The sequence below is a fragment of the Danio aesculapii genome, chromosome 21 (assembly GCF_903798145.1).
Source record: "Danio aesculapii chromosome 21, fDanAes4.1, whole genome shotgun sequence".
NCBI classification, from domain to species: domain Eukaryota; kingdom Metazoa; phylum Chordata; class Actinopteri; order Cypriniformes; family Danionidae; genus Danio; species Danio aesculapii.
In genome coordinates, this window is record NC_079455.1 from 12,765,561 (window position 1) to 12,787,563 (window position 22,003).

At 36.7% G+C, this 22,003-nt stretch overlaps 1 protein-coding gene across 2 annotated transcripts in view; it reads left to right on the forward strand.

Annotated features, from left to right (window-relative positions):
- The window catches only part of mntb (MAX network transcriptional repressor b), a 40,986-nt gene that overhangs the window by 12,076 nt on the left and 6,907 nt on the right, over positions 1 to 22,003 (forward strand). Inside the window, exons 3-6 of one of the 2 annotated variants that reach the window (XM_056445750.1) lie at positions 3,010 to 3,069; positions 3,154 to 3,195; positions 3,541 to 3,652; positions 20,976 to 21,168. In XM_056445750.1, the coding sequence (XP_056301725.1) occupies positions 3,010 to 3,069; positions 3,154 to 3,195; positions 3,541 to 3,652; positions 20,976 to 21,168 (407 nt within the window). The remainder of the gene's footprint in view (positions 1 to 3,009; positions 3,070 to 3,153; positions 3,196 to 3,540; positions 3,653 to 20,975; positions 21,169 to 22,003) is intronic. The other variant, XM_056445751.1, reaches the window with a different exon arrangement.

The following is a 22,003-nucleotide window of genomic DNA, read 5'->3' on the forward strand; positions in this document are numbered from 1 at the left end:
TTATTTTTTGTGGCCAAAAACGTGACCTCCCGTGGACAGCAGAAGCCTCCGAAATGAGACGAAGATACAGAGTTAGAAAAATCCACAACAGGTGGTTTTTAATTAATAAAAAGTATATGTATAACAAATGTAAACATTAGCTGAGCAGCTAACACCATTACCAAACAATCCACAATGCACAAGAAAACTTGTTTTGAATGAGCAGTGCTGTACTTAGTTCAACCACTGGTTGCCAAAGCCCAACAACAAATAGAGAGGAGGAACTATGACGTCACCTTGTAGGCTAATCGGCTGCTAGCATAAAACTGGTTCCCTCAATAAATTCCCTTTAGGATTTTCCCATATGCTTTTCGAAGATTGCAAATAATAAGCTCTGTGTTCAAACACTGTTCATTACACTTACACGTTTTGTCCAGCCGGATAATTCTCACATGAAAATACAGCTTTTAGCACGCAAGAATTGAAAAGCTAACATAAGGCTCTGAATGAATATTTAAATAAGTGTATCGCTCGCGTGCAAACAGCCCACTTACCTTAGTAACAGACGACAGATATGAGGCGTGAGGGACAAGTCTATACGCCTGCAAGTTCCACCATAAACACAGAACAACATTCAATATTCTTTTTTTGTCACGAAATACAGCGAAAAGCAACCTATACAGTCACATATGCTACAAATTTTGAGGAGTGTAAATATTACAGTTATGACAGAGTTAATGTGTTCAGATGAAGAAAAAACCTGACAAAATCAATTGATCACGTTAAAATGACAGTTAACATGTATGCATTTCTTACACATTTATTCACATATTCGCATTACTGGGAGCAGGAAAGAGACAGGATGCACTGGTAAGCTGTATCCCCATAAAATCATTTATTTAAAATAAATGATCAACAAATTAATCTGTCTAGACAGTCTCTAAAAGTGAAGGCATTATCTACACAAAATGAATTCCCAATTAGAAAAATACTACAAACTATAAAACACTATTTAAAAATACTTAAATAACAGAAAAATCCAAATGCCCAACGCAAGTGTTCTGTGTTCCAGACCAGCTCAGCTTGATGACGTATAATGTCTCCGACACCACCTGTAGTCCCAGTTAGTAGCTTGATAGCAACCGTCTTTTTAAAAAGCGCAACCGTCTTTTAAAAAAATCAAGAGTGTGAAGTAGCTGATGTGTTTTATGCCGTAGAATGAAACGTAAAAGTATCTTGAGTTTGTTAGCCATGGACCTTATTCAAGCAATTTAACTGAAATCCCAGTCATAAAACTCATTGACTTTGGGATGAGGGAACCGGAACTGCTAAAATGCTAACTCACTTCCGGGTTTTTCCATACAAATGGGCTTCATAGTTCCTCCACTTTATACCACTGTTACATTTCACAGTTTTGTGGAAAAACCTTACTATACACCTTCCTCAGTTAACATCTTTTCACAGGTATAAAGTAAATGCCACTTGAATAACAGGGAAACGACTTAAATTTGAAAATGTAAATATGGAAACACAATACTGTTTTCGACAATCTCTCAGCGTTTCCCTCAGTGTAGTGTCTTGGGTGGGTTCAAGCGCTCTGCATGCAAGTTAGCCACGCCTACTTATTTACATATCACGGTGTAAACTCATCTACACATCTGCATTTACTATAGTATGCATTTAGAAATTTAATTTAACCACCTAAAGTTGATTATTGTCATCAACTAATTCGGCAGTGAGGAATAATTTGCTATAAGTTGTGGAACAATACAAGTTTTTCCATACAGTTCAGTTTGATACTATTGTATTTCATTTTTGTTCAGTGGCAGACTGATTGTTTCATACATTTCAAAACACTGTGCCAATTCTAACCACAAATTTATGTTTTAAAAAAAAATAAGAAGAAAAATCTTCTCACTCAATTACTTAATGAAAAGCAGAAATCCCCCGGTACACAAGGCGGCGCTACACAACCTTACATTTCTGACACTCACTTGTTTTACAGAAGGTGATGTAACCCTCATGGTTTTCCTTGAGAATTTATAACGTAAGCTTTTCCACTTCTGTTTACCCTCCTCCAATACAGCACATAAACACCTGGTCAAACATTTGTTGGAAAAAGTCACGTAAAATAAAATGAAGTGAAATGAAATGAAACTCATCAAATTCTATTCGATCTGTAGTTCTTGTGTTATCGACTAGACTGTTTTGTGCTTGAGCGCCACAAAGTCGTGTTGTACGGTGACTTCAGCAGCTTAAGGCACTTGAACAAACACTCCAATTTCATTGCTTGACCAGTTTTTAACACAGCCCATCAAACCAAAAACAATGAACCCAAAGCATTTTATAACATTGACACTTTTACACCCGCTGTTTTGCGCATCTGTGGTCTTTGTTACAAGGTGTTAAACGTTACCAATAAATTTGAGCAAAATACATCTCTGTGTGCATGTTCTCCAAGGCTACATGAAGTATCTGGCATTAGTGGAGAAGTAATTGTATTGATTTATTTTATGCGGCACTTTGGAGCACTTGATTCTGATTGGTCAATCACAACATTCCATAATATGTTATTCCCATAACAAGCAATTAAATTAATAACATAGGCTCATCCACATACTACAAATCATCTTGCCAGTTAGTGAGCGTATTTATATTCATTTACATGCTAATCTTCCACGCTACTGTTCTCACACTTCTGATCTTGGCATCATCTTGTGACTGTACATAGGTTAGTGTAGGCTCCATTCAGCCATTTCTCTTTCTACGTTTAATTAAAGAGCGAATAAATGATTACAGCGCAGATCAGTGTTTTCTAACTGTTTAATTTTGTGTCAAGTAGCTGTGTAATAAATGGATAATTTACATCTAGGCAGTTGTTTTCACAGAATAAAGCCCTTCAGTCATGAATAATCAGCGGGGGTTTATTCGGCGAGAACACACCAGTCTAGATGTACATTATCCCTTGCATATCATTGTAGTGCTGCGCCCCTAATTTTCAGTGATGTTTTGCTTTGTTGTTCATTAAAGTTACCATTCGGATTCAGGAGACTCGTGGACCACTTTTTACTGTGAACTTCCTACACACATGCAAGTGACTCATATGAAATATCTCGATTGATTTATAAAAGTTTACATGCAGTCTATAAACAATGTGCAATATCTTTCCTGCAGAGCCGGAACTCGAGAAGTTCATAACAAGCTGGAAAAGAACAGGTGGGTGAACTTCTGTTTGTGTTTTTTTTTCATGCTTGTTCATTACGACAAACAGAAGCAGTGTATTTGGAGTCAGTGCAGTTGATTTAATGTCAGTCGTTTGCCTGCAGGACTGATCACAAACGCATTAACCCTTGCTCGCTTCGCAATTAGTGCACTGTTTGTTTTTATTGGCTCAGAGGCCTTTGCCCTGTTAGTAACCATAGTAGCAAATACGATGTTGCAAAACAGTCTTCTGTTGATGTTTTACGGCTATTTCTTCCATTGCAAACATGATAAAACTCTCATTTGCTGTGCTCAAAACATGAGAAAAAGAACAATCAGTGTTTTTTCTGTCTGTCACAGACGAGCACATCTGAAAGAATGTTTTGAGACCCTCAAGAGGAACGTTCCGAATGTGGATGAAAAGAAAACCTCCAATCTGAGTGTCCTGAGAAGTGCCCTCCGCTACATCCAGGTAGGGCAGAGATGAGCTGAGCATGTGTGCTTTACAACAAGGCTTTTATGTGCATCTGGTTGAAGGAAATAATATAATGATGATGAACATATTTTGCTTCAAGACCGTTATGGGCTGTTAACAGAATGGTTCTCCCAAAATCAACACTTGTCTTTCCTTGTTAGAATTTAAGGTCAAAACGTTTTCAGTTTTTCTTCATCTTATCCAAGCAAACGGGGCACTTCTGATGGTCCAGCATTCAACTTTTGACAGTTTTGAAGTAATTTACAACACAAGCATAGTTTCTGTAATACCAGAATACGTGCAAAAGCAACAAGATGACACACTTTTTTGGTATCCTGCATAATTCATCATTTCACCTTAACATAATCCCAAAAATGAAGGACTAATGAAACATATCATTATAAATACTTAACTAAATCACCCTTAATTTAATGAAAACCTTAATGCATAACAGATGTCACATGTAGAGCCATACTTAAAGACTTTTACAAATAGCATAACCCCAGTGGAACTATGATATTTGCATCTGTATCATAATTTAATACATTTCTTTCTTAACATTATTATTATCATCATCATATTATCATATTCTTTACATTTCTAAAATGGCAAATGCTATCATAATAAAATGATCAATGCTCATAAACTTTATATTCAATTTGAAATTGATTAGGGCCTTTCCCTGTAGCATTAAATATTTATGTATGTATGGTGTATGTAAGGTGTCGTAGTATAGTTAAAATACCACTATGATAAGAATACTTCTTTAAGAATGTTTACATTATGAAATCCAAATTATCTTTAAAATGTACTGTGCAAAGCCCCCTTTGTTTTCATAATAAATATTGAAGTTTTTTTTGGATCAAATGAGAGATGTAGTTTTAGTTTAAATAATCAGTTTATATTTCTCTTGAATTGCGACTTGAACCAGATACTAGATGTTTAGGCCTATGTTGTATATAAAAAGTGCAATTTTAAAATGTTTTTTTTAAAGTAAAACTAAAAAAAGACTTTTGCCTAAGCAAAGTCAGACCTTACTGTCCTAATTAAATAATTAAATGTCAAGGCATGATCATATTTTATTTGGGTAAAATAGGTGTAATCTAGAGTCCTTTGCCTTTCATATAAGCCACTTCTGATACCAAATGATCAACTAGAAGTTACTATTGGTTGCTCCTAAAATTTGGATAGGCGACAAGACTTTTGTCAGGTAGTGTAGTGTGTTGTTGGATTTTTGTGCTTTGCTTTGATACTGAATTTAGTTACAAAAACCAGGTATTGGTATCGAATATTAACATTTTGGTCATGTGACACCCCTATCATCTGCATATTTTCTGCTTCTGTCTTGATGAAGAGACTTACAATTAAATATGGATAAATATTTACAGTACCATTACAAAATTCATAGCCAATCAAGCTGATGTTGTCCTAAGACCTTAGCACAGTGGTGTATATTTGTTTTGGTATTAGATGTGTGGTGATGGAGGCATGTTTTTATGTGTTTCGCCTAGAGACACATACAGTCTTATTCCATTTATAGGCCAGCCGGTATGGACTGTTATGTCAGTGTGTAAAAGTTAATGATTAAATGTGCGGATGGAGATTTGATTGTGAACTTGTTTCCTCTGACCTATATAAGAACAAGCTAAACATGCCAAAACCAGCAAACGCGTACGGCCATAAGTCACAATATAGTTTAATCCCAAGTCATATTGACTTGTGGAATAACAGTGGAAAATGGGTTGGGAATATAGGGTCACAAGATGTGGATTTGTAGTCATTTTTTCCCTCCTGTTCCCCCACCCACATCCACTTCTTCACACATACTCCACTGGCAGAATGGTGTCATCTACCTCTGCCAAAATATTGCAGGTCCAATTCTTCTCCATGTGGGCTCATTATATTTTTTCCTTACCCTCGTCCCCGCTTCTTTTCCTACCAAAAAGTGCTGTCTTTTTGCCCAGTTGTCTGTTTCTTGATCCATTTTGATTTTCTTGAACTTCTAATGCTGCAAGTCTAGAAACTTGAGAGGGTGGTTTATTGTAATGACTTTGTTGTATATAAAATATTTAGTAAAGTTGTAGGTTAGCGTTTCATTCGATCACGCGCTGCCGAGGTATATTAACGGCCGCTCAAGTATATTTGGTGACATTTAAAAAAACAATTATTTTCATTCTTTTATGCATTTTGTATCTTCTCTCGTCCTACACGTATCCTCCTCATTGTGTGTGCGCAAGAACTGTCAACACTCCCACAGAAATTCTCATGTGCTCTGCAGAGACACTCCTTTTTGAGGCTTAAAAATGCATCCATCCTAGGTTTCTAATGGCCCGTTTCCCCTGAGTGGTACGGTACGGGTCGGAACGGACCACCTTTTTATCAGGCTTGCATTTCCACTGCCAAAAAAGTACCAGTGGAGGTGGGCATGGTTTACGACAGAAAGTGTTCAGACAATGTCATTCTCGCTCGAAGAAATGTTAAAGTAAAGCTGTACGGGTCGTTCACATATCATATGAGAAGCACATCACAAAACAAGATGCTTTATACACATAAATACTTGTGTATAAATGTTCATTACTAACATTTCTATAAACGAATTTGATTATAACTGTAAGCCTACTGTAACGATTATATGAAAAAAAAAAAAAATGCCACATATGAACACATACAGTCCCTTACAGTCTCTGATATGCTTTCAATTACAGAAAAACTACACACAGCATACATTTAGTCCTTATTTGGGTTCAAAAACAACACGAAATATAGCCCACAGTCAGTGCAAACCTCTCATCTGTGTCTTTAATCTTCAGCAGCACATGTAGCCCCTTGTTAGAAAGTAATTCCGTCATTCTGAATTCACAATAGTCCAAAAGGCGATGATAATAGTTAATCATGCCATCTTTTAGGTTGCTGAAAGAATCATTTGCTTCACTCTCACATCTGTACTTTTCTGAAAGGATCGGATGTCAGAAGCACTTCAATAATTACGTGCACGTTATTATCATCAGCTCAAGAAGTTCGTTATTTCAAATTTAGACGTGCGCCGAGCTCTCTGGAGAAAGTGAAACCACTCGCACTTTTTGACAGCCTCATAAAACGACAACAGGACAAGGCAGATATAGTTCTTCTTGGTTTTGTGGCTGTTCATCGAGATGATGGCAATGTTTTTTAACTTGGGTGGATAATAGCTTGTTATTATATGCATATATTACAATGGTGTGATGTCTCGGGTGTGTTTTTAAAAATGGCAGTTCCTTTGTTTTCATTCTCCTGCTTGTCCACGAGCAAATGAGTTATATCTGTAAACCAATAGCATTCAGCTGTGTGTCTAGCTCCACCTTTTGTCGTGCTAGGTAAAGGTCCCTTTTGACCCTTTGCTAAGGGGACAGGATTTGGCTTTTGGTTTTGCTTTCTAAGCCGTCGTCATTTTTAATTTAAGCCTGATTTACTTTCGCTTAGCTTCACAGCTGACTGCGTGCGCAGCCGCAAGAGCTAGAGAAACATTGTATAATAAATTCTTTGATCTTAAAGACTCAGAAAAACTTTTCTATATACTCAGAGAGGATAAAATTACATCTGAATTGGCTGCAAGATGTATTTACACCAGTTAATTAACTAATTTGCCTCATTTAAATAATCTACACTTAATTTGTGTATTTATTTTACTTTTTAGAGATTTTGTCTGTTTCTATACCTTTATGTCATTTATTTCTCATTTGCTGTATGTATATATATATATATATATATATATATATATATATATATATATATATATATATATATATAAATTTTTTTTTAGTTATTTATTTATTTATTTTTTTTTTGATAATGTTGAAATATTACATATTTTATAGATATCTAACATGCTTTGGCAGTGGATGCACATGGCTCCTGAATAGGATAAAAGTAAAACAAATAGTTTATTTTAACAAAATAGTTTTATTTTAACAGTCTTTTTAATAAACTTCAACCCATTGAAAAGAAACAGTGTCATAATAAATACAAATATTGTTAAAAATCACTTTTTTGTCACATGTATCGTGTGCCATGGTTAAAAGGTGTGTTTCAATCCGGCTACCACCGCAAGTATATTTCAAACCTGTGGGAAGCACTGAATACAAAATTTGCACAGAATGTAGTTGCGCTCATTAATAATATTTACATCCAGTGTCAATTAAATAAAATGCTGTTAAAAAAAGCATCCATTTAGTTGACAAGACTTTAAAATGTAACAATTTTCAAAAAATGTTTTAAACAAATCAAGTTTTGTAAAAGATGGGCTGTAGTTTCCATTCTGCGCTTAAAACTGTTTAGAGTGAAGATCTAAATAGACAGGGTTTGTTTGAGCTCAGGTCGACCATGTCTCTTTATTATATGTATATATTATTACAATGTAACGGCTCAGCTGTGTATTTAAAAATGGCGCTTTCTTTGTTTTCATTCTGCTGGCTTGTGCACACGCTAGTGAAGCTTCTCTTTAAACCAATAGTGTTCAGCTGAGGGTCTGGCTTTGCCTTTTGGTACCATTTTGACAGTAGAATAAAAGCGCACCGTACCATGCCACTCAGTAGAAACAGGCTAAAAAGATGTTAAAATGTGTAAACTGATGGTACTGTTAATTTAGTGAAGAAAAAAAATTAATAATAAAAAATCAGGTTTAGGATGTCAAACAAATAATAGCTTTTTCCCAGTTTTCTAAATAATGAAATGATGTAGTTCTAATTTTGTGTGGTGTGCTTGTAGAGTTATCAGAGTTTGTTTTACAAATATACTGAAATAGTTGTAAGTGTGAGTGGTTTTGTTCTCTGACACTACAAAATAGCCTAATTATGCATCAAAATTAATATTGCTTGACTTTCGAGAGTGTAATAATGCAAACATCAGCTCAGGCTTTAGTATATAGAAAAAAAATAACAGTAAATGAAATGATTTCGATCCTTAAAATAACTCATTGGCGACGCAGTGGCGCAGTGGGTAGTGCTGTCGCTGCACAGCAAGAAGGTTGCTGGTTCCAGACTCAGCTGGGTTAGTAGGCTTTCCTTTGTGGAGTTTGCATGTTCTCCCTGCGTTCGCGTGGGTTTCCTCCGGGTGCTCCGGTTTCACCCACACAGTCCAAAGACATGCGGTACAGGTGAATTGGGTAGGCTAAATTGTGCATAGTGTATGAGTGTGAATGAGTGTGTATGGATGTTTTCCAGAGATGGGTTGCGGCTGAAAGGGCATCCGCTGCGTAAAACATATACTGGATAAATTGGGGGTTCATTCCGCTGTGGCGACCCCAGATTAATAAAGGGACGAAGTCGAAAAGAAAATGAATAAATGAATGAAAATGACTCATTTTTTGGTTGTTATCATCAGGACTGTAGACATAAGCTCTGCCAGGCAAAATGCAAAATAATTATGATGGCTTTTTGACACTGACAAACTAAAAATGGACTCCCCATTTACTCATTCTCCAGTGGATCAAACCTTTCATAAGCTCAAACCTATTTCAGTTTCTTTCTGTTGAACAAACAGTACATGGGTGAACTGTCCCTTTAACACCGACATATACACAGCTGACGTAGAAGCTCCAAGGTCACAGTCGATCATTTAATTTCCAGCCCTGACAATTAGCACAGCAGCGTGGGCAGAAGGTTGACCTGTTTATGAACGATGCACCTTTGAGTTAATATGCTCTGGAGAGCTGTAAAGCTGGAGCTGGCGACGGTTATAAACGCACGATAAACACTAGCGAGGGAATGTGGGCCGCTGCTCGCACGCTACTCTCTCTGCTGCTAGCTCTGTTCTCCGTCTCTCCGTTGCTCCTGTGTCCACGTGAGGCATGAGCACATGGAGAGCGCGAGTCTGCTGACGTAAAGCTCTGTTCTGAGGCAGTCCTTCTTTCTCCTCCCTCCAAACCAAACCCACACATGCTGTTCAAATGAGGCGGTGCGTCATCAAATGCTGCTTCATTATGGATGTGTGATGCATGCCGTTTGGTGTTTCTGTTGATGTAGGTGAGGATTCATTGTTTGAGTTTGTGACCTTGTGTGTTCGTGTTTTTTTTTTTTTTTTTTTTGGACCAAAGTCAGAGGTACACATAATTATTTAGGTCTGGCACTCAAAGGAGTATCTGGAGATGTGATCATCACACTGTTTTTGGCACAGCCATCCTGTCATATATTCATATATAAATTGCCTTTTTTGCAATGATTTTAATTAGATGTTGCACATACATTGAGGGAAATAACTATTGAACACATGTTTTTTTCCTGGCAAAAGTATTTCTAAAGGAGCTGTTGACATGGGATTGAATCAGATTTTAGTAAAAACTCAAACAATAAAAACAAGAAAATATAACAAAAAAAAGTTGTGTGTTATAACAATAGAATGACACAAGGAGAAAGTTCTGAACTACTGAAATGTAGTCAATACTTTAAATAAAAGGCTTTTTTTGATGGCAGCTTAAAGAAACCTCTCATATAAAGAGAATAAAGTCACATGCATTGCTCAGGTTTGAGTTTTTTTTAACAGACTTCTGTGTAAAATCTTCATGTTCTGTGGGTCTCGTCTATCCAATCTGATCTTTATTTTGTATTTTCTATTGGATTCAAGTCCGGTGATTTGCTGGGCCATTCTACAGCTTGATTTTCTTTCTCTGAAAGCATTTGAGACTTTCCTTGGCTGTGTTTTGGATCATTGTTTTGCTAAAATGTCCACTCTGGTTTCATCTTCATCATGCTGCTAGTGTAGATGTAGGACTGAAGCAGCTAATATTAATTTACAATGACGAAGGACAGAGGGACGCTGAAGAACTACTGAGAGATTTCATCTGCTGTCTGGGCTTTTACTGCCTTTCTACACCTCCCTTTCTTCATGTGTTCAATACTTTTCCGTGTCATTTAATTTTATTACAAATAACTAGGGCCACACGGAATCTGCGCGCACAGAATTCCACAGATTTTTAGCTCCTCATTCATTGTATATTTACTTGTGTAAATGTGTGTACATTTATATTTATTCAGTTTTGAAATAAATTACAGTAATATTATTGACTAATGTGAAAATATTGATATGATTTATTTACAATGCAGTTTGTACAGTAAAATTTTCTGTCTTTTAGTAGAGATATTATATAGAAGACTTGCTTTGTTTACCAAATAAAGTGGATCTAATTGAATTTGCATTGTAAACATTGAATAAAAGTTAAAAAGGGTATTACTTTAACCCAAAATCATTCCACATAAAAATAAGATTTTTAACAAAATTCTGCGCAGAAATAGCAAAAAATGTCTGCAGATTCCGCCTGGCAATACATATAACTTAATTTGTAAACTAATTAGATTTGTTTTCTTTGAATATATGGATTTATTTGGTTGTTACCAACATCCGGTGGAAATTTTAAGTCAACAGCTCCTTTAGAAATATGTTTTCTGAAACAAAAAGTGATGTTCGACACTTATTTCTCTCACTGTATTTATGACACCTTTTTTGACTATGTCAGATTTTAAGCAATCTTAAACGATTTGGGCACGAAAAATAATTGCATTTGTATGTTTAACAAATATTAATGGTATTTAATTATATATATACATAATGAAGACTGCTGTAGTCAACATTTGAAGTGGATCAAAAAGGTTTTTCAAAATTACCCTAAGACAAGAATGGCTGTATTTGAATACTTTGAAAGGTTTTGATCCACTTATCAGATTAAAATGTATACGTTTGATCAAATGTTGATTACTTTACACTGTTATTTTACATTTGATTATTTCATTTCTGTACTTCAATACTGTTAGACTCCACAATGCAATAAAGCACCATTTATTTCATTTGTATCTTTGTTCTAATGTATTCATTTATTCTTGAATTAGTTTTATATTGTATGTACATGCACTATCCATCAATGTAAAATTATGAATTCTCCCCAAAAAGATTTATTTTTAAATATCGTTTTGAAATCATGTTCATATCGTAATATATATCACAGAGAAATTAAATAATGCAATGTTGTTTTTTCCAACATCATGAAGCCTCATTTTAAATGTCTGATTTGCATATTGCAAGATTTCAGATTTCTATTTACCTGAGCAACTGGTCCTTTCACTTTTTTCTCGATTACCTGGCTTGCTCCTGACTTTCAAATGTATAAATCTGAATCGTGCATGCACACTGGTGTGTACTAGTCATGTGCGCCCCTGACAATAGTCTCATAAATTAATGAAACTAAGGAGAGCATGACGGTCAGAGTTGGTGGTTTGGGATCAGCAGGAATTTTACTGAATGCAGATTAAGGCCCAGTCTTGATTCTATTTCTTTACCCTTACCCTTATTGTTAATGTTACGTAGGAGTATAAAATAAAATTTGGATTTGGCCTAAATTTTGGTGCTGAATCTGATCTGGGTGCAGATAAATTACACTTCTCTATTATTTTACACTCAGTAGTGTGAAAGAGTCGAGTGGCTGACCACAGTATAAATGGTTGTGGGCTTTTGGGATTTAAAACCATTTTTTTTGGCAAACAATGTTATTTGAAAGCACCAAAACAAACTTGACTACATTTATTTGAAATGCAGTGATACTCGAAACCCCAATGCCAATCTCACCCTCAGTATTGTTGTGATGACAGTGAATGTTAAAGAGGATCAGGGCTGAAGATTTTCAGATGGCGATGATGCCCTGGAGGTGAACGTGAGCTGCTGATGCTCCTTCACTGCTCTGACCACACTTTTAGTGGTTGTGGGTTTGTGGGATTTTTAAACTTTTTATTTTTTTTTGGCAATGTTGTTATTTTAAAAGCATCAAAGCAAACTTTTTTAATAACCCAACAGGATATTTAATTTTAAATAAATATTTAATTATAACCCCTCCCTTGTTCTATGTCAAGATGGGATTGTTGTTAACCCAGTACCACAGTTGAGATTGTTTCGAGTATTTGTGTGTGTGTTTACAGCCTGTGACTGTGTAACATCAAAAGTCTATCTCCAGGCTTTCATAGATGATCTAGGAATTTGAGGAAGGTTCTGTTTTTTTAAGGTTTATTGCAAGATATTGACACATTAGCAATAAAAAAATAAATTAATAGATAAAAAATAATTTTAGCCCATTTGAAAGCCAATGATGATGATATTCATTTCATATTTTACTAATCATTATTCTACAAAACTTTATTATTATTATTATTTTATTATAGAGTTATTATTCTACACAAATCTTTTTCTTTGCATTTTTGTGGCTGCTGTGACATTGCTAATAAACACTTACCACAGCTGAATAGGACACAACACTGCGGAAAATGGACATGTGCACACTTTCAAATTATTTACTGAAGCTAAGAAATGTTATTTTCTCACAGTTTGAGTGAATTCAGTAACATCCTTGATTCATTAAGAACTGAGTGAAAAGGCAACACTTACCTTTAAAAAAAAAAGCACTTCTTAAAGTTCAAATCATGTTTATTTCTATAGCGCTTTTACAATGTAGATTGTGTCAAAGCAGCTTAACATAGAAGTTCTAGTAAATTGAAACCGTTTTCAGTATTGAAGTTCAGTTTAGTTCTGAAAGTATTTTTATACTTAAAAACAAAATGCTTGAGTTAAATGTAATGTTTTAAATGCTTAATCATGCCATTTGCATGTCAGATAAGGAGTTTATTTATTTATAGTACATGTGATTGGTTAAACTTAAGAGTACTGTTTGTCCTAGTTATGAAGGTCCTGCACGCATCTTTATGTAACTTCCTTTTATTGTTCTGCGATTAAAATTAAATTTACTGTTAATAACAAGCATGTATGCCTGGTAAACAGAAATATACTTCACCGATATATCCAATCATTTCAGCTGAAACGTTTAATGCAATCAAATATGTTTATAATGATAGAGTTGTAGATTAAGTACATCTGAAATATACTCAATTTAAGTGCAATATGGAACAACAGCATCCTGATACAATTATAGTAAAGCACTTTTTATGCTGACTAACATAGAGCAACTTAAAACTATTAAAACCTAATTATACTTGAAATAAAACCTTTCATTTGACCTTAGAAAGTGAACTTTTTAAAGGTCTGCTTAAGTATGTATTAAACCAAATGTTGAAATGTTGTGTGACTTGAGCGCTCTATTATGCCAATCTCTTGTCCAGTATTGTTGTGATGACAGTGAATGTTAAGGAGGATCAGGGCTGCAGATTTTCAGAGGGCGGTGAAACCCTGGAGGTGGATTTGAGCTGCTGATGGCATTAGTTAGGAGTCTCCTTTTCTTCATCTGCGCTGCTCCTTCACTGCTCTGTTGCCAAGCAGACGGTGGCGTCTTCCAGCTGTTGCCGTGGTGATATCCAGTGGGATGTGGAGATCTGGTCTGTAGGGATATCTGGTGTTTCTTCATATACTGAAGACAGAAGCTGATCTGGGGTCAGACAGAGCAGGTCTATACACACATCACTATTGACTGGGCCTGATGGAGCACTGTTATAATGATGTTTTACCAGCAGCTGAATTACAGCACTTGAGTGTTTTGTGTAACGGTGCTTTATACGTGTTCTTTATATGAGTGCAGGTTATGCCTCATTTCCACTGAGCTGTGCGGTTTAGTTCGGTATTGGTAACACTTCCACTGCCAACAGTACTCCTATTTTATAGTTAAACCATAAAGTTGCGATCCACGTCATGCTCTGTCCTTCCCTTGTCTTATTGTACATGTAACCCACTAGGGAAGTGCGATTAATCGAAATCGAATCGCAATCACTATTTGAAACTTTGAGATTAGTTAATCGCAAGAGGCTGCAATATAAATATATATGTAAACAAAAATAACGAATAACATCTGAGGTAAAGCGCTTCAAAACCAGTCTGCTATGCTTCAGAAAATGAAACATGCTAGACTTTCTGCGATGGTGTCGTGAGGCATCGCAGACATGGTATCGGTTGTCGTGAACTATGCCACATTACACAAGAAGAAACGATTGAATGTTGTGTCACGACGTCCATTTGTCGTTTATGACACCCTACATCAAGGAAATCGTGCTGAAATTGGGTGATCTGACGGGCTTTATAACTAACCAATTGAGTGAGAGCACTTTCATTCTGTCCAATCAGAACTGCACAACTGAAGTACTCACACAAGAAAAAAAAAGAAAACAAACAGGAAAGCGCTGACAAGTGGGATTATGCCATCTGCTGCTTCAGAAGCATTAATAGACGAATAATATTAAAGAAAAACAGCATTTGTGATTATTGGGAATATTTTGGTCACAGACACAGAACAAAGCCAGGCCATTTTTAAGAACTGTCGCAAAATTGTTGCCACGACTTACAGATTATTGAGCTGAAGCTTGAATTAAATTAAAATCAGCTTGAAGCTTGAATTAAGTTGTAAATCAAATCACAATATCTGTCAAAAAAATCATGATTAGATATTTTCCCCAAATCGCACAGCCCTACTGCGATCAAACTGGTGATTCTTTGTATGGGAGTTGTTTGCTCTAACAAAGAGGCTAAAGACCTGTCGCTAGAGCACCTTTAGAGGTCAGAGGAGTGAGGTTTACCTGCATAGTACTTCACTAGCTGGTCAATGTTACACTCGCCCATCTAAACCTCACTCCCATCCCGGAAGGGCCCCCATGTGTAACCCACCAGTCTTTCTGCACCCAACCAGCTCTGAGTTGTGATCAAACTGGTGATTCTTTGTATGGGAGTCATTTGCTCTAACAAGGAGGCTTAAGACCATGGCCTCTAGCTTCTGTCGCTAGAGCGTCTTTAGATGTCAGAGGAGTGAGGTTTACCTACATTGCACTTCGCTAGCTGGTCTTCGTTACACATACATTGGTGATGATTCTCAGTAAACCGATAACATTCAGCCAAAAGTCTAGCCCAAGTCTGTTTAATTTGCCATTCACACATCACGTCTAAAAGCGCATGTAAAGTGAGTCGTTTCCTTCATCATTTTTAACGCAATTTGGGCTCGTGGTCCTTTTGTCATCTATTGTTGCTAGTCAATCATCAACTGTTTTCAGAGGATGACAAACTAACAAACATTGCTGCAGCTCTGATACCGTTTTAATTATGGGGAAAATAAAATCATTGCAGTTTTTGGTTCTTCTGTGTTTGTCTGAGGTATTTAGTCTACCAAAATGTAAATCAGTTTCATAAATAGTATGAAGCTGATTCAGTCAGTTCTTGTCACGTGACTCTCGGTGGGCTTACAGCATTCTGAAAAGTTGAGATGTTTTCAACTAGTTGCACCTGGAAAACGTGAGGACGTCCCTCCCAATATGCGCTCACAATCCCTGTGCCTCCTTTAGAAATATCAAACTTCTTCGCGCAAAAGACGCAATATGTGAACGGCTTTTAGGGTAAGTCCTTTCACTTGGTGCTCATTTTTGAAATGCTTGTTGGATAAGCATGTGCAGCCTTATTGTGAATGAAGAAACATCAAATTCCACATCAAATGGAGTTCATGATACCAAGCTCTTTTGTAGTCATTTCTGGAGGATGGGATCGGATGTCATCCTGTCAATTAAACTGTGCATGGCCCTCTGAATAATGCCACGTCTGATCACGCTGCTCTTCTGTGGTTGCCAAGACAGGACTGCACCTTGCGTTCATTTCATTCAGATTACAAAACCAGGGAACGTTTCGTTTTCAAGTGTTCTTTTAAAAGTAGAGCTTTCAAGCTTTTTGAAGATTCCAGTGTTTACCAACCCCAGAGGGTTCTTTACTATGAAGTCCCCAGAGACTCATCATTCTATAGTGATCAATGATTGGCTGCTGCTTTGCTAGGGTGTCCATATTGACCTGTTGTATTTTTCCCCATTCAAAACCAGATGAGTGAGAGTGGCATGTTTTGTGTATTATAGTCTTTGGTCAAGCTCAACCCTTAAGTAATGTACTCTTGTGCCAGCTATCAAAAGAATATGGTATGGTTACACTACCAAAACAGTCTATTCTAGCATCACTGGTTCAGTTGAAGTTTTGTAACTGACCAGTTGACTAGTCTTATCGCCCAATTTGCACAGGGCTTCAGCGTCAACGCTTGACAGTCTGAAGTTGGGGCTGACGCGATCATCATAGCAGCATCAGCCAATGAAATTAGTCTTTAGTCGGCCACTGTCTGAGCTGGGGTATTTGCATAAAGCGATGTGATTGGCTGACACTTCCATTGGCACTTAAAGTCGAGAAATTTCCAACTTCTGCAGCGAGCAACGCGCCGCTGACGAATCGATAATTCAGTTCGGAAATGCTTGACGTCACATATTCAAAGTGAATGGGAAGTGTTGATGCTGAATTTGTATTTTCTTATTTCTTTTATCCTTGTTTATGTAAAACACTTTGAATTACTATTGCGTATGAAATGTGCAATATAAAAAAACTTGCCTTGCTGACACCCTGTGTGAATGGGGCATATCAAACCTCCATCTATTTAAAAAAAAAACAATAGCTGCATCTATAAAGGATTCATTTAATAGAATATATGAATCAAGCATGCTGCTGGAAATTGCTTTATAATAATTGCACATTATCAATATAATCAATAAAAACATATTCACAACTGAATCAATGTTTGACCAATAAGAACAACTCAAAACAGAACTGTTGAATATTCATTTTTTTTGTTTCATGTGTACACAAATGTGTTCTCCTAGCTTTATAATATTCCGATTGACCCACTGAAGGCATATGGTCTGTTTTGAGGATGTTTTTTCCTGCTTTGAGACGGGAATCTTGATTTCTATGGAGGATGAGAGAGCTCTTGGATTTTATCTAAAATACCTTTATTTGTGTTCTGAAGATGAACAACTGTTTCAGGAGTTTGGAATGACATTAAAGGCGAGTAATTATTAATAACATAATATTAATTTCTGTGTGTATTAACTCTTAAAGTAAGGCTGGCTGTATATCATTCATACAGAAAACAGGTGTGACGGTTTCAAGGTAAACCGCGGTTTGGAAAAGTTAAGGTTTTAAAACCACCGAAATTTTCTGTAATACCGTTCCTAAGGTATGTGGAAGATTTTTTTTTTATTGAGTTTTTTATATAAGATATCTAAAGATGCTGTTTTAAATGATAAAGAAATCAGTGAAAATAATGAAGACAGCAGAGGTCAATGATTTATTTTCATTATTCATCCTGACAAGTTTACTGCTCCAAAATATCATAAATCTTTAAAAAAATATAATATATTGGGTTCAAAGGGGAAAAAAGTTTTTTTTTTTATCCAGACATTTAAAAAGAATATATTTTATAGCAGTAATCACAATACAGTCATACCATGATACTGTAATATTTTTATCCAAGGTTATCATACCATCAGAATGTTATACCTGCCCATACCTAGCAACTTGCACATATTGCTGTGTGCCTTTGTTGTGTGCGTATGTGTTCTGACCTGCTGTGTGAAGCGGGTTTATAGCCAGATAGTCCAATCTGACTAATCCTAGATCAGGCTTCACACACTCTCTCTCTCTTTTTCTGTGTGTTCTCAACCTACTGCACCAGTCGCATTCATATTCCCTTAATACTGTATCAGTGGGTTATATAATCCCAGACGCGCAGGAGAACCCCCTCCACCTCTGCATGATCTGCATCTCTGTTCTTCTGGATAGCGCAGTCCTCTGTGACTCCACACGCCTCTGCCTAATCCACAGCCAAAATGCTCATTTTGTCACACAGTTTTTTTGGCAGATTTGAACTGAGGGAGGGATGGATGGCGGTGGAAGTGAACAGTGTGTGTGTCACATGTTTAAGGCTTTGACAGACGGCCGGGTGTGTAAAACTGCTTTGCTCTCTGGACGGTTTGTTTCCTGAAATGGGATGATCACATATGTTAAACATGCTGTCGCCGAGCAGTTCAGCCTCTTTTACACACGCTTCGTGAATGTGGACGGGCGAAGCTGCTTTACTTCGAGTTTTAAAGTCTAAACAGTTTGTTCCCGTTAGCCTGGTTCGAGGGTCAGCTGACTAATACAGAAACTGGGTCAAATTATTTGTCCGTGTGACTGCTGTGCTACCGTGTCTCTTGCTGGCTTTATGAGTTTCAACTACTGCTTTGTTTTAAAAAGGCAAACTCATTTTTAGATTTACTGGTTGGATTGATTATCTTTTAATGCCCAAACTCTTGCAATATTAAGATCAAGTCCTGCTGTAAATATATAAAAACTTAAAGGAATACACCACTTAAAAAAAAAAAAGAAAAAGCTCAATTTATAATTCCGCTAGAGTCAAACAGTTGATTTTTACCATTTTTTTTATCAATTGAGCCAATCTCTGGTTCTAGCAGGAGCACTTTTAGCTTAGCTTAGTACAGATCATTGAATCGGATTAGACCATTACCTAATGCTTTAAAATGACCAAAGACATTTTATAATTTACCTATTTTAAGCTAGACTCTTCTGTAGTTACACATACTAAGACCAACGGAAAATGTAAAGTTGTTATTTTCTACGTCATTATGGCTTGAGACCGTTTCAAGGAATATCACAGTTTGGAAAATTTTCTGCTATACTGTTCCTATGGTCAATGTAAGTTTTTTTTTTTTTATTATTATTTTGTTTTTAGGACAACAGTATCTCCAGCAGAAAATATATCCAAAGTTGCCATTTTAAATTGTAAGGAATTCAGTGTTTTAGAAACTAATGAAGACAGCAGAAGTCAATGATTCTGTTGAATTATTTAGCCTGACAGGTTTACTGTCCCAAAATATTTCAAAAGTTCCTCAAATAAAATATATTGTGTTCAAAGGGGGAGAAGTTGTTTTTTTACCCAGACATTTAAAAAGAATATATTTTAGAGCAGTGAGCACAATACCGTGATATTGTTATCTAATGTTATCATACCGTCAGAATCTTATACCGGCCCATGCCTAGTAGTTGCAATGATAATATATAGTATAGCGTGAACTTACTTCCTATGAAATGAGAACTGCAGAGTCGAGCATTTTTAATTTTGAATTTTTAATCACTCCATTCAGCTACCTATTAGCCAAACATGTCTGAGGTTGGCATTAAAAGCAGTGTGGTATACGGTAAAAGTTAAGTTTAGCATCCTACCGAACAACACAACATGTTTGCTATTGCAACCGGGGACCCGTGTGACGTCATGCGCGACGTAAATTGGTAATTCCTCTATTGTCAGATTACATTTGTCTGCATTAATGGGTGCGGCTAACATACTTGACCACGCCCCTCCAGCTGTCAGTTTTGACAACAAACAGAAATGATGTAAGCTGGAGGTGTCTATTAGGTTGTACACTCCCCAAACCCTTTTCCCATCTTTCTGAATGAAATGCCTACTTTACTACATCCAATGAGCTCAAAGTAGAAAAAACAAGCCACGCCCACTGTTTTCTCCTTTAATATTCTGCTTCTTTAGTAACTGTCACAATACCAAAAAAATGGTCGCAGCTTGTGGATTTTAGAATAAACACAAATATGTGAACACTCCCTTAGAGCTCCAGCAAAAGTTTGTAGATGACGTTTTTTTTAGATGGTAGAACAGCAGACGCAACATCACAGGAGCATGAGCAGTTCTGTCCAATAAACAGCTGATTTTAACGTGTGTGTGTGTGTGTGTGTGTCTGTGTGTGTCTGTGTGTGTGTGTGGTTTTGTTTACAACCACTGGATCACTTGCAAAAAGAGCAGTGTAAAAGCCAACCACACCGAAGAGGAAAAAACATTACATTGTGTTTGGTCTGAAGCGCAGAAAGTGACCTGATGCGAATACACTTGCTTTAAAATGAGAACTTCTACATTAAATGTATAATAATGGGTTTCTCTCTTCCACTGAAATGGATCAGTGATTTTGATGACATCACGCTGCACTTCAGCGTCTCATCAGATTATCTGTCCAATCAAACACACTTTAGAAACTAAAGTATGCCACCCCTACACTATAAAAGATGGTGAAATCAGTCACAGTTATTGTTTTCTATTGGTCAATCTCATAATGCACTATATATGGGGACAAAGGATTCAGACCGTGTGAATATGCTTTCCATTGGAGTCGATGACATTTGATTTGACATTTTAATTCTGCACAGATACACAGCTATATTTATAATTATAAAACAACATTATTAGTTTAGGAGGATAAACAATTCAACAGACTTTACTATTAAACTCATAAGCTGTCAGATGCAGTTTTCCTCATGCTATTATCTGCAGCAGGGTGTGTTTGCATTTACTTTTCATGAATGAAAGCGTTTACTTGTGTTCAGACTGTCAGGTAATTGAGAGATGTGCCACGCTGAAACGACAGTGTGTTTGACTGAGGGAGGATAAGCGTGTGCAGTGAATAAATATGAGTCAGTATTAAATACCTGTCCATCTGGTTTCCTGCAGACTCTGAAGCGTAAGGAGAAGGAGTACGAGCACGAGATGGAGCGTTTGGCTCGGGAGAAGATCGCCACGCAGCAGAGACTGGCAGAGCTGAAGAACGAGCTGAGCCAGTGTATCGACATCATAGAGATCAACAGGATACTGAGACAGACTGTCCAGCCTGAAGATGACCAGGCCTCCACATCTACAGCTTCAGGTACAACACATACACACACACACAGAAGTGGTCTACTGTCTTTAGCATTGATGATACATTTGTGTTAAAATGTAATAATATTACACATTGTTAGGGATATTACCATATTTCTCCATTTAAAAAAAAATGCTAATGCTTTTCTCATTAACATTATAATTCTCATTAACATTCTAAAAATAATATTTATTGTTTTTATTATTCATAATTCAGCGCTGCCATAAATAACAATTCAAGGTGCATTAAAAAAAGGAAATGGTTATATTAAAGGTGCAGTAGGTGATCTGCCAAAATGCTATATGTTAGCACAATATCTTTGAAAACACAATCCCTCCCCTGCCATTCAAAGCCACGGCTCCTGAAATCATGAACACACACCTTAAAAGGCCATGAAACCCCCCTTTTTCAGCAGGGTGTTTTCACACCTCTACTTCGGAAAAAGTCAGGAAAGTGGGTGTGTCTAGCTCTGTTTAGGTGGGAGTGTCGGGGGAGGGAAAGAGGGAAGGATTTGGATAAAAATGGGAGTTTATATTTGGACACGCGCTGATTTTCACAGAGGCAAAACAAACACACAGACGCAGGGGAGACAGTGGCTGAGGAATGTTTGATACCGCACGTCATATAAGAGAATAAAAACTCTGCATTATTCCTGTGTACTGTGAATTGAGACACACTACTCTTTCACATGGTGTTTTCTGCCATTGTTTAATAGCAAATATGCTATATTTTATGCAGCCAATCAGTCTCGCACATTATTTTACAGCGGCAAAACAAACACACAGGCGTAAGGGAGACAGTGACTGAAATGTTTGATGCCGCACATAGACGCACGTGTGTG